The sequence below is a fragment of the Eurypyga helias genome, unplaced genomic scaffold (genome assembly GCF_000690775.1).
Source record: "Eurypyga helias isolate BGI_N326 unplaced genomic scaffold, ASM69077v1 scaffold375, whole genome shotgun sequence".
NCBI lineage: Eukaryota > Metazoa > Chordata > Aves > Eurypygiformes > Eurypygidae > Eurypyga > Eurypyga helias.
Window position 1 is genome coordinate 144,595 of NW_010251844.1, and position 14,120 is coordinate 158,714.

The 14,120-nt window shown below is 40.5% G+C and overlaps 1 protein-coding gene across 1 annotated transcript in view; it reads right to left on the reverse strand.

The window, feature by feature from the left end:
- The window catches only part of TRIM66 (tripartite motif containing 66), a 43,068-nt gene extending 29,759 nt beyond the window's left edge, over positions 1-13,309 (reverse strand). The window contains exons 1-2 of the mRNA XM_010152133.1: positions 13,090-13,309; positions 2,388-2,491 (exon numbers count right to left, since the gene is read on the reverse strand). Of these exons, the coding sequence (XP_010150435.1) occupies positions 2,388-2,491; positions 13,090-13,309 (324 nt within the window). The remainder of the gene's footprint in view (positions 1-2,387; positions 2,492-13,089) is intronic.
- Between the last annotated feature and the right edge of the window lie 811 nt (positions 13,310-14,120).

Genomic DNA, 14,120 nt, shown 5'->3' on the forward strand with positions numbered 1-14,120 from the left:
GTTTCCAAGTATTCCCTATCTTTTACAAAGAGACTGGGAAATTCTTGACAATAAGACAACAAAAGCAAGTTTTAAATGTGCTTGATTGTCCAGGCAGGAAAGTATTTGTCTGTGCCACTCTCTATTGTAGCTATTTGCTTATCAACCATGTTTTCCTAAAGGCATATGGAATAACTTAAACCAAAAAGCCAAATAAAACTTATATAACCAAAAAGCAAGGGTATTTATTCTGGAAAGCAAAGCTTGTTATATAAAAAGAAGTGTCTAATTTAAAATGTACCCATGAAAGCCCAGCTTAGGAACCAGGTCAAAAGCTGAGGGATGCTCTGCCTTCTCTGCAATAACGAAACCTGCCTGATCACAGGTTTACCCGTGACTGTTCAGCCATCAGTCTGCCTAGAACTTATACTGACACTGTACTGTGCTAACATTACTTTTAAGTTGCAGAGCACAGAGCATTCCCACAGTTACATTATTTATGATGTGGAAATGGGCTTTGGGGCAAGAGATTCTGGATTGCATATTTTCAAAACTCCTGCTGCTGGTATACAGTGAAGCATAAATGATAGAATGAGCTATCTCACATGCTGAGAAACATCTTGCTTCCAAACACTTTGTTATAAGCCTTGACAGATTCCCACTTGAACACATTAGTAAATTAAGAAAATGACGACTGTTCAGCTGTGTCTCAGTTGGATGAGCCGGTGCCTCTCCGTTTGCTACCACTGATGGTAAAACTATGGCCTTAGTCTGGGGGTGGGTGGGAGTAAAAACCGGTAAGCAAGCTTCACTAGTGCATGGCTTATCTGTTAATGAAAAGGAAGTAAGCCAAAAACTATGAGGAAGGTTCCTGACTTTCTCTAGGGTAGCCCTATGCTCTTCTGCTTTACTGAACTGCTCTTAGTGCTCCTAAAGAATTACAAGGTTTGAAAAAATAATCTAGTGCTTTTGAAGACACTAGTTTCTCATTTGATTTCCTTTCAGCACCAATTCTCATTGAAAGGTAAGTGATGTGAGTCGTGATAATTGAGAAATCCCAGTATAACAGGTGCATTCTAAACTTTCAGCAATATCTTATGAATTTTCTTCTTCTTTCTGAAGAGTGCCTGTACGTAGAACTGTGTTACAGATAACGTTATGTTGCACTCTTCAAGCACCTTACACCTGAAGATATCAACACACTTTTCCTTTATTAATTTTTTTATTTCCCCGGAACACTCCATAGATCAGGTTACACATTCTTTTGTTCTTAACAGTGGAGAAGATGAAACACAGAAATGCCTGACAGGGAAGAAGTACGTTTTTTGCAATGATGTCACTGGGCATGTCACTTGCACAATTTAAAGCAGTCTCATTCAAGCCTTCTGCATGGACACAACTGACCTACAAATTGTTGCTGCCCCCACGTGAGTTAGAGGAGTGGAAAGATATATCTTCTGTCCTGTATCATGAAAAAAGCATTCCCCTGCACCCAGAGGCACTGAAACTGAATATCTAATGTGGTTACCAAGCCTCCTTAGGAATCAAGAGACAGACTGATGTCCAGGAGCGGGTTCAGAAGGGCAAGTCCAGTATCCTTTCTTCTTTGTTACTCTTCCCTTGCTTTGGATCACCCTTTGGATAAAGCAGTCAGCAGAATACTGCCCCATTCTGAAATCAGTCTTACTCACGCAAAGAATAGAACACTGATTTGTAACAGAGGGGGCAGAAATACACACCTTTCCCAGTCCCTCCTGGAGATCCAAAGTAGTCACAACTAAAATACTACAACAGTAGTCCTGCCTGTTAACTGGGTATTTAACAGAAGTGAAATCCACCTATGTACAGCATCAGTACAAGACCAAGGTAGTAATCCTATGCCCTCAAATTATCCTCTGCATCCATTCCCCAGTGGGAAACTGAAATATGATGTGACCTTTTTTATCGTTAAAACAGACAATTAGAAAATTATAATTGCCTTCAGGATCTAATGGGTCATCTTGGTGTAACCATTCAGCCAATAATCTGTTTCTGTAATCAAGACTTCCATAATCAAGACTTCCATAATCAAGACTTTGGGTTGAGAGCAGAAAAGGGATAATGAGGAACTCAAAACATTCACTATCTGCCTAATAGATTAATTGTCACAGATCCAGTCCTATACCACTAGTATCAATATTTTTTAATCAACCCTATTTTAAGTATACAGAGTCAAACTCATTCTTCAAGTAAAGTTAAAGAAGTCGATGAAGGCACTATGGTCATCTCCAGGAGTAAAGTAATTGCAGAGCTGCATATGCAAAGCGTAAGAGTCTGCTGTTCAATGTGAAGTATGCTCTGTTTATCAGTGTTCATCTCGTAGTGTTTTAACAACTCACAAGGCACCCAACTTAGTGGTTTTCACTTACCTTTGCCATAGCTGAATTACTAGTGGGAAAGTCCTTGAGAAAGAAATTTTCAACTACATCCCTTGCAAAGCAGGTCTGTTTGCACACAGGGCAGGAAAGGATACCTGAATTAACAACAACAACAAAAAACCAACAACAACACAAATAAAACACTGCACATCAGCCATGTGAACCAGGAAATCATACAAACCACACTTCAGTACTGCTGAATTTTTACATCACACGGACACACTTATTTCCAGGAAACCAGGGCATTTTTCAGGCCATAGGACACTTGTGGCTAGATCTAGTTCAATACAAAAGAAAGAAAAACAAAGCAACAAAATCCCCAGAAATACACTATAGTTCAGTTGACTTATTTCAGTATTTATCAATGATATCTGCATGCCCAAATTCCCATGAATTCCTTAGCTTTGATAAAAACTGAGTTGCACTTTAAACTGTTTTCCCTTGTTACAGATGTGCTTGTGCTTTCTGATCCTAGCTACAGTTCCAGACCAACTTTACATTACCAGAGGTATATCGAAGCATAAACCACACACTGACTGTCACTAGTTTTACAGTGCAGCACATCACCCAAGTGAAGGCAAAGAGGGGTGACATGCTGCTAGCAGAAGCAACAAGTCAGAACAAAGGTCAAGGATAAAAAAAGTTTCAAAAATAAAAGTCAGAATTGTAAACCACCCATTACAGCCAATCCACAGGTGGCAAAATGTGACCAGCCCTATAACAAAGCAAATCCAAGCGAGCGGCGCGAGCATCAAAACCTGGCTCCACCCTCAGTAGCTGATGAGCGCAACTGGGATGAATCCTAGTGTTTGCCTGGGCTGAGAACTAACAGTTCAAGAAGTTGCCCATCACTGTATAACTACATTTCTGCACTTCTGCTATTTCATTCCTAGACTTCTTGGGCTAGGACTTACATTTTTCTGAAAGATCTAATGTTTGTCTGGGGTTTGGGTGGGTTAGTTTTTTCTTTTTTTTTTTTTAGAAGGAATATGCATGTTTCAGACCACATTTCTATAAACCGCTGTAGATGTGAATCCAGTCCTTCAGAGATGGTGGTGGTGTGTTAGTCTATTTTTACCTTATCTTATCAAGTCCCTTTTTTATCTAAGTTTCTCCATTCTGTTGAGAACAGAATTTCAGTGTTACGCTCACCTTGCCAAGTGATCTGCTTATAACTAACAGCAGTATTTTCCACGAATAAATGATGCAAGCTCACTTAAAGCAAGATTTTAAAAGCAAGATCAATGGCAACTTTTCACTGAACTGACAACATTCAATGTGTTTTTTTCCTTAATTAAAATTATTTTTTAATAAGGAGAGTGGCCTATAGATTAATTAAATCTGAAGGCATCTATTACTCCTCATTAGATAGTTATCAAAGATTCTCATGTTTTCCAGGTGCTTAGTATTACCTGCCCTTGGGACATAGCTACTGCAGTCCCTGGCCGGGTGCACAGTTCTAACCCTGAATGTCTCCCATTTCCAGAACTGGGCTACTGTTATTTTAACAGCAGCACTTTACATTGACAGAGACACTCAAACCCAGTCAGATGGCTGACTAAGATCACTTCAATTCATAAATGTTTTGAAGAAACTTTGAGTTCTGCTACATCTCCTTTGAAGAGGATATCTTACCAAGACAGTTAGGTCTTTTTTAGCTCAAATCTTATAAAAGCAAAAGGAAATTGTTTATTATTTCCCAAGGTTGTATTTAGAACTGTGATTTGGAGGCCCAAGTGGCAGACTATGGCCTACCTCACACTTGTTTAACCGCAGTTCATACAACACCGAGTGTTCATGCGGGCCTGAGAAGGAACAAGCGGTATCCACACGTGCCTGTGTTACTCAGCTACAAGTCACCCCAGGGAAAAGGGCAACGCCAGAGCTTTCCTCATCTTCTGGGCATGCAACTCGAGTCTTGTTTAAGCGTGTTCTAGTGACAGGAGTTACAAAGTAGCTAAAAATTCTTCTGATAAAATGCCCATGCTGGCAGAAAGCTGTAGAGTCTTTTAAACTCTCCCTTAACTTTGCATCCTTAATATATGCAGTGCAGCTGAAAAGGTATCTTGTTTACCTACAACATTTGTAGCTAATCACCTTCCTATGTTACACCCAGGACAACAGAATGCTTTTATATTAGTCACACTGAAACCTCTCCATGCTTTCCCAAATTATGGTTGTGTATGTCTTTCAGATACCCGTTAACACCTCGGTTCTCTAGAGAAATGTAGGAACAGCAGGAGCACTGCAGTACCTAGGATGCGCTACACAGACAGTGCCCTCCTACTCCTTGTAAATGGTGCATTGTACAAGCACAAGTGAATTGTAGTGCTAATTCCTAGAAGGTGAAACAGTTTAAGTTTCCCTGTGAGTGCCTGACAAAGCGACACAGTCATAACAGCAGCAGAAATAGAGACAGATACATTGTGATTGGTAAGCTAGGAAGCAAAACACCTACTTTGCAAGCAGCTTCTCAAATAAGTCTCACAGGACATGCTCTAATTCTCGGTGCAGTCGATAGGAAACCATCTACCAACTTTACAGGGGATCACCTCTAGCCTTTTGAGACTTGGAACCAGTTTCTTACTCCCACAGCAGCATTGCCCAGGTGGTGCCAGTTCTTGATCTGGCTCACACAGAGAGAAAACCTCCATACTGAGACTACATAATATGCCACAAATTGACCAAAAGGGAAATTACCAACAGGTTACCTTCTGAAGCAAGAAATGCACGACGTTTGCAATAACATGTGACAATGTCACAGTTTTCCTGCATCTACGTGCCACATGGGCAAGCACACAGCCTTACACAAGTCATTTCTGGGAACAGCTGCTTACTGGGAAACAAAAGCAGTGCTCAGGTCTTTGCCATAGCAAGGACAACTTCTGCCTACCCACCACATGAGGTAAAAAAAGTTAATATTGAAGTTACAATTATATTACATTCCAACACTATTCAGTTAGTGCAGAATGTTAAACCAAATTATACCAACTGAATGATATTTAATGGAATGCTCATGGCCTCAGGCAGGTTCATGTGAACTTTAAATTCTGCTAATTTGTTACAAACCAGTGAGTATAAAATACATTGTACAAAGAATTAATTTGACAATGGTCAAGACCGTCTTTTCAGTGTTTTTAAATGCATTTGAATAAAACTTCAATAATATTCATCCTAAAGAAACACATTTCATACATGGATTTCAGTTTTGCACAAAAGCTTCCTTATATATAAGGAGAAATGCAGTGGTATTAAGAAATATGGAACAGTCAGTTTTGGAGGTAGATGACATCATTGCTGACTAGCATTAGGGGATATCTAAAAGTCATGCCCTGGATGCTGTGGGACATTTTTTTTCCCAGGTTTTAGATACAAGTTATGCTACTGAAACCAGTGTTGTTCCAGAAATACACATGGGGTGAGTTGCACACAAAGGCCAGAACTTTGTATTAGACTCGTTACCACGAGTCAAGTGAAGTACAGCTACACACTAATTCTTATCAGCTCAATAAAAAAAAAATCAGAATGAAGAACATAACAGTTAACAGGAAAAATAATGGGGACACCATGGCAAGACCGTATTGGAAGTAGTCTCCTATTCACAACAGGACTAACCAGTAAGCACCTTCTTGCCTGTCCCAATACCAAATCCTGTATTTAAGTTTTCATGAAAAGCACAGGACATGGATTTGCACCATGCTAGAAGAGGGATTCCTTGAATGTGGTAGCTTTGGGGATCATACTTCTTCAGCTAATTGGGCTTCTTATTTGACTCCTTTTCCATTTAACAAATCCTGTGCTCCCTGGAAATGTCTAACCTTTTTCAATATAAATTCCCAGAAGAATCTAATGATAGCTTGGTATGATAAATACAGAGTGGTATGTGAAGTAATCACCCTGAAAGTAAGCAAACCTTACATACATATGTACACATACAAATAGTCACAAGCAGCAGCAATACAAAGCCAGCGCACTATGCTGTGCTCCTGCTCAGGGTGCAAATCACCAGTAAGTAAAATTTCCTAGAAACCCCTTACCTGTCCTCTGGATAAACAGCCACTTGGAGAGCTACACACACAGTCACTTGTGCCAGGGAGTGGGTGGTTATTAAGCAGAATTGCACACACAGCACACTCCCTAGAATCAGCCTTTGCCGAACTGCAGGTTGACGTTGCTACGCCTTTCACCGACTATCTGGGGCTGCTCCCCTTTCTTCAGCCAGAAAGGCTGACAAATCAGCAGGGCAGAAAGATGTACTGGGCCATGACAAGGTGCATATTTTTTTTTTCCTCTTGCCTTTTCTCCTGCCCTTGCCTCTCAGATTCATTCAGGCCTCTTAACTTGCCTTGGTGGTATTTTTCCTGAAGAGGTGAAATAAAAATCCCACAGTGAGAATGAATAGCAGCATCCTACTTCCCTTCTTGCCTGGGTCGTCCCTTGGTCCTCAGAGTAACCTGAAGCAAGTGTGCTGGAGGACAGGGAAGAGCTTTTCCAGATCCAGGTAGCAGCAGGTGTTACAACACCATGCACTCCCATGGTACATTTTGCAGACCATTCCCTAAGAGTTTTTCTTGCCTTCCTACCTTACCACTGCCTCTAAACAACACTGTTAATTTGCTTTAAGAACGTGTACTTTGCAGACAGCTCATTTAAATATATCATTATTACAGCACAGTGGGTGAAGGGAAGAGTAGTCAGAATCCCTCAAGACTCACTGTTTGTACATATGAGAATGATGCAATTTCTGGATCTAAAAAGCAATCCAACATGGAGTTACAGGATTCAAACAACAGATCACATATTAAGAGATCAGAAGACAAATTCAGCAACGGAACAGTCGTGATGTCTAAATCACAGAGGCACAGAGTGGTAAAGTCTGTGAAGTCCATTATTGCTAACAAAACGTCTAGAAGCAGTAAAAAGCCAAGAGACCTGTTGATATGCTCTATTTTTGTATGGAAATTATATAGGTAGGAAGGAGGTAGGAACATTTTCATTAATTATTTTTTAAAAGTTCATTACCTCCTGCTGTTTGTCATTTGAAATCATTATTTATGACATCACATTTCACTGCTAAAGGGATGACTATGAATTTAGAAAGGCCAGCAATGATCCTAATACTGGATTTCAGCCCTGTTTCACTGTGATATGCAGAATAAAACTCTATTTCAGAATTATATGCAGGGTAAAATACATATAAGCTATTGTCCGTGTATTTGAGTTATCAGCTAATACTGAACAATCACTGAAGATCACATTGTATTGAACAGACCCCCACAAAGACTCTCATACACAGTGTTCCTTTGTGGAAGCACAAATAAAGAACTAAAATTTCTGAGTATCCTCAAGTATTTACTCCACCTATACTGTAGCAATCTAATTTGTAAGTGACAGAGCTGTGGATAATTTGCAGCAATCATCTCTGAAAGTGCAAACTGTAACCTCTCCACCGCACAGGGAAACTGAGTACAAAGACCTTTGAAACATCAAAAGCCGCAGCTCACAGTTTTGTTGCAACGTCTTGCAATGTGGTCAGGTTTAAACAGAAAGAACCCTCAAGATGGTTGTCTCAGAAATAAATCAATGCAGATAATTAACCTATTATTATCATGAGGATTGATTAGCATAAAGAAACAAACAGTGGAACTACCATACACATCACATTTATTCTTGCTGTCCACATGTTGCACCTATTCCTCCACTCTTTTTCCTCCACCGACCATCAGAATAATTATTCTCAGAGAGCATTAGCTACAGCTCAAGCTGCAGGCATAATTTACACTTCCTTGGAGACCCAATTATAGGCTATAGGAAACAGTTCTGAAGACAACCTCCCTCTCTACAGCTTCATATTTATATAACGAAACCCCCCATAGTTTCACTTGCCTTTTGGATCTGGCAGCCGAACAACAGAGCAAGAAGGGCTGAGTAACTTTAAATCCATTCTAAGATGACTAAATATATACATTATGAACAGTTACCCTCGTTGGAATTACCTTTCTACTTGCTTTTTTAGAAATAAAACGCATAACTGGTGTTAAGCGGATCTAATTAAAGCAAATGGGTATTCTCCTTCAGAATTCATAGATGTGATGCATTGCATCACTTGCCTTATATGACTGCAGCAAAACAAGGTTATTTGGGTCCTGGAGATACAACAATGTCCTGGTTTTGGGTGGGGTAGAGTTAATTTTCTTCATAGTAGCTGGTATGGGATGTTTCCATACCTGCTGAGCAGTACTTACAGAGCATCAAGGCCTTTTCTGCCTCTCCCACCAGCCCACCAGCAAGCAGGCCAGGGGTGCACAAGAAGCTGGGAGGAGACACAGCTGGGACAGCTGACCCCAACTGACCTAAGGGATATTCCATACCCTATGATATCAGGCTCAGGATATAAAGCTGGGGGAAGGAGGAGGAAGGAGGGGATATACAGAGTGATGGTGTCTGTCTTCCCAAGACACTGTTACACATGATGGAGCTCTGCTTTCCTGGAGATGGCTGAACACTTGCCTGCCCATGGGAAGTGGTGAATGGATTCCTTGGTTTGCTGCGCTGGCACATGCAGCTTTGCTTTACCTATTAAACTGGTTTTATCTCAACCCACGAGTTTAGCTGGGGGAAGGAGGAGGAAGGAGGGGATATACAGAGTGATGGTGTCTGTCTTCCCAAGACACTGTTACACATGATGGAGCTCTGCTTTCCTGGAGATGGCTGAACACTTGCCTGCCCATGGGAAGTGGTGAATGGATTCCTTGGTTTGCTGCGCTGGCACATGCAGCTTTGCTTTACCTATTAAACTGGTTTTATCTCAACCCACGAGTTTTCTCACTTTTACTCTTCTAATTCTCTCCCCCATCCCACCAGGAGGGAGTGAGCGAGCAGGTGCGTAGTGCTAGTTGCTGGCTGGGGTTAAACCACAACAGAGAGACGCAGCACCAAGAAGGCCAAACTGTACTCCACCGTAAGCTTCCATACGGTTTCAAGAACTCCGAAGATGTGCCTGTTTTTAGACTTTACAGACTTAGTACAAAGTAAGGCACTATGTGTGGACACCTGCAGTCTCCTTAAGCCAGTACACCATACTTATGCCAAAACATCATACTGAAAACAAGCCTAGACCCAAAGGACTCAGAGCTCAATCTTTTTCTTGAATTAAACCCCCTTGAAGGTACCTCTGAACACGTTAAATGCAAGCGTGACCAATGTTTGGCTGAGTTTTAGATGTCTCTCACCAACAGGCATTCAGAATTAAGTATCCATGGTTATATACAGCACCGACCTTACAAGCTAAAGAAAACTATGTTTTCAGCTGGAATTAATAAAGTGCAGCAATGGACACCTGTCCACAGTTGAAGTCACATTTGTTCTCTTTAATAGTCTGTTCTCTCTTAGTTTTATCAGATCAGCTTGCATTTTTCCAGTACATAACCCTGTTACATTTCTTGGCATTTTAGTGGGGATCTCAGACCTTCTCTTGCATGTGGGAAGCTAACATAACTCAAGTGTGGAGAGTTTTTGACATATGCACAAAATGCGGATAGAAATTACGCAGTCATTGTCCATGGTTTTGCCATCTAACCTAAAGAAGCAGAAAAAGGCAAAGCACTTTTTTAAAATTAAATTCCAGAAAAAATAGCTCAGTACAGAAGTTCAAAACAAAAACATGATACAATTAAGTCTACCACTTCCCAAAGCAATTTACAAAGCTGGGCAATTACTAATTGCTTTTTACAAACATAACGTGTAACTTCCAGGTTATGTTTAGTCACAAAAGGTAAATAATACCAGGGCTTGGTATCAGCAGAAATCTGCGTGGTGTTCCAGTACATCTTTCCTGATCTGCCTCGTTCTCAGGGGTCTAAACGGTGACAGAGCAGTCATTACCTGTGACTTTTTTTTTTTAAGGAAAAATCTACCAAATCTGGAGCTGAGACAGTCTAGCAAAAACGTGAACTTCTCACAGCAATGCACCTCCACTGGTCCTGATTCAGGTACTTTTGAAATTAATATGTTGGTGATATTTAAAGCATTAAACCAATTTAAATCATCAAACAACTTATGGAAAGGAAGATTGCAAATAGTGTAGCACCCACCCCCAATTCGAGGGATATGCACAGGGAACTGGATGAATCTGGATTTGAATGCAGTCAGAACTCAGCAAGAGTAACTCTAAAATTACTCTTTCCCATGCACAAAACAGACGGGAAGTGCACAACACGCAGATCTGCAGAGAAGAATGCGGATTCTCGGTTAGATGAAGAGAGGGAATAAAAAAGGGGAAGACACAGGCCTGCAGAAGAAGAACACAAGCCTGAGAATCTTAAAGTCCCCTTCATAACAGAAGCATATGTAGGAGTCAAACTCACAAAGGTAATTGTATTTTTCCACTCAAATTACTTACAAACTCTCAGTTCTCACAGCTTTGGATAAATTCTGACGTGTATGCAGCTTTTCCATAGGAACTCTGGCTATCTCACAGCTTTCACTCATGCATCATCTTAAACATGAAAGCTGAGATACAGGTATAAAAGTAAGTTTCCAGCATCAGTCCCCATCAAATATCAAGACCACTTACCTCCATCTTCTCAGCAATCTTAACACAATAATAAACTGGAAAAGAACTTTATGTTAGTACCGTACTGCTTATAATAAAGGATACCGAAAGCCACAAATTCAAGTATGTGTTTGTAGAAAATCTCAGGTTGACTTCACTTGGAAACACATTCACTTTTCCCAATCTTTCATTTTGCTTAAAGAATCTGTAGTAAGTAAGGAACACACCTTTCTTACAGGCACTATTTCACGTTCACTCAGCTAAAATGGCTTAGCACTTGTATTTACAGTTTATCATTGGCACTTACATAAGATCATACTTGAAGACAACACTGAAAATGGCCCATAACTCAGCAATTGGGGCAGATAAGACAAGCAATATTTAGCATCATGCCATCAGGAGATTTCACAGATTTAGCCTGACTGACCTATGGTGGTTGCAGTTTCAGTCACTGACTTAAATAAGAGACACAGATGTTTTGGTTTTCCTGCTCTCCTTGATCATATATTAACTGAGTCTCTGCACCTGGTGTCTCACTTCATTTACTGGCTCATCATTGTTCATTATCTCTTTTCTCTGATCTTGCTCTTTCCCATAGAAATTCACTACCTAATAGAGAATGAGGAAGTAAACAGAGAAACTTCAAGAATAGAGAAATAAACTAGTATTTGTTCCAACTTGCTGTAGATGAATAACTCCCGATCCACTCAGGACCCTGAAGAAATAGCTAATATTTTAACAACTCATGAGAACCTCTGACTGCACTTCATCCGAGATCACCAAGTGGTAGCAATTCACTTTTCCACTTGGTTAACAGAAACAAGGGGAGAGAGGAATGGCTTAGATGTCAAATGCAGATACGTGAAAAGGAATGGAGTGGTGGTTTTCAGCAGCATTTTATTATAAAGTAGGTCCCTCAGACTTTAAGCCTGCTATGACTGGGTCTTTAAAATGTTAAGGAGACATTTACTTGAAATTACTGTTTTGCACTGTCTTCTCCTACCTTTACACCTTTTTCTGTCTGTACCCTACACATGAATAGTCTTCCTCCTTTGCTGTTAAGTTATTCCCTTTTCCTTTACCTTCTGTGTTTTACTAGCCTGTCCACAGTGATGTCCTAACACTGTTTCCATTTGTTCTCAAACCTGAACTTGTCTAGTTTATGTTGTCTCATCAGTTCCCATTACCATCACCTCAGGGAAGTTACCTTCTCTTCCTACACATTTCTAAAATCTGCTATGGAAGATAATAAATGTTGCCTCTTATTCATCTAAAGTTCAAAACCTGTGAAAATACAAGTAATCTACATGCCTTTGCTCTTCTTATAAATTAGTGATGAGTCTGGAATGCTTCCCCATGGCAATTAAGACTCATTCAGTTAAAATGACTGTATTCTGTGATCTAAGTCCTGTCTCACTCCAAAAAAAGTTACGTCTTTTCTATTAACATCGCTACCAAAAACTGTACAAATAACCTGAGGATTTCAAAAGCCACAGTCACAAAATGCTTCTCGTCCTCACTGTTTCACTCAGCTGGTTGGGGTGAGCTACAGTACAGCCTACAGTCAGAAGGGTTCAGATCGAGAGAAACCACACCAACAGTGAGATAAAAGAAAGAGTTTCAGTGCACCACAGTACACATATTCTAATAATGATTATTATGACCTCCGTTAGGAACAAAGGACCGGATGTTTTTGTGTTGGCGTTGGGGCAGGGGGCACGTGGAAGGGGGAGGGAAGGAAGAATAAACTATCACCACAACCAGTACCATAGAAAGGTTCAGCATGTCCAAAAGATTGGATAAAGATGTAGCCTAGAAACTACCTTGTAACATTCATTTGTTTATTAAGCTAAGCAAATAAAATATTTGTAATGTCCCAGTCAGTAACTGAAACTTAATCCATTCTGGAAAATGTTAAATGTTGCCTGACTGTGTCATTTCAAAACACTGCTGTTGGATGAAAAACGTAAGTAGGTTTGTTCCCAGTCCACCCTCTGCTAATACAAATCTAGAGTCTCTGAGTTTAGTATTTTAAAGTTGTGCTTTAAAAGAATAGGCTACAAAAAGTACTTCTTAATCCACCTATTTTTATAATAACTAATATTAATCTGGCACAAGCCAGAGATCCTTAAATATTACCTTCGTATAGAACTTCGTACGCAGTGGGAACACAGCTGTACCCTTGGATCAAATCCGGAAGACAGTCCTTACAGAAGGAATGAAGGCAGGGTAGCATCCTGGGGTCTCTCCTCCGCAGGTCCCATTTGCACACCAAACAGCTCCTCAACAGATCCAGGGTCTCCATTTCTGCTGGCTGAAGCCTGACATCAAAAACACGAAGAGTCAGAGGGTGGCTCATGACAACCCCTTCACTTAACAAAACACTGGATGACTCGAGCAGAGGCTAGTAGGCAACGGCGGGACGCACGTCCTCAGAAACAACATTTATTTAGTCCTTGTGAAGAAAGAGGAAGTTCCGTGCAGCTGAAAATCACATACCTGCTTTACAAAGACGAGTATCTTTGCAGATTGTTGTGCAGGAAAGTGTGGTTTAAGGTTTACAAACCATGATTCCACTATCTCTCTGTAGTACTTGCAACTTCTATAAAAACTGAAGTAATCTGCTCTATTGATCTACTTACAAAGCTGTTACCAGGCTGAATTGTCACATGCTGCACATTTCCTGCTAGAACCACTGAAACTGTGCAATAAAAATGGCAATATTCTCTCACTGCTTTTACAATTTCACCTCAATACTTTATGGTTTTCAGGTAAAGCGAACAATAAACACAACTGATCATGCGTCCATCATTTCAGGAATGCATGGTAGAAAGCTGCCTGGATAAATGCACAGCATGGTCTGCCCGTTTTCTTTATAGAAATTTAATAAAATGCACTTTGCAGTAATCAAATCTCAACTGTCAAGGTGACTGCAGATCAAATTATAGACCAAACCTGAGCTTCCCACAGGCAGAACAGTGAGAATCCTTCCTGCCAACCTAAGCTCCCCAAGGTAAATCGAGAGTTTTACAGTTCATGGTCCATCCTTGACTCTGAGGTTTTGAGAGGTGTCGGTCAGATACAGTCTGCAAAGGAAAACTTTTCCCAGTTGCATCAGAGGAGAAAAGGCAAATACAGCCTCGTCTCCCCTGGAATCACCCTTCCAGCCA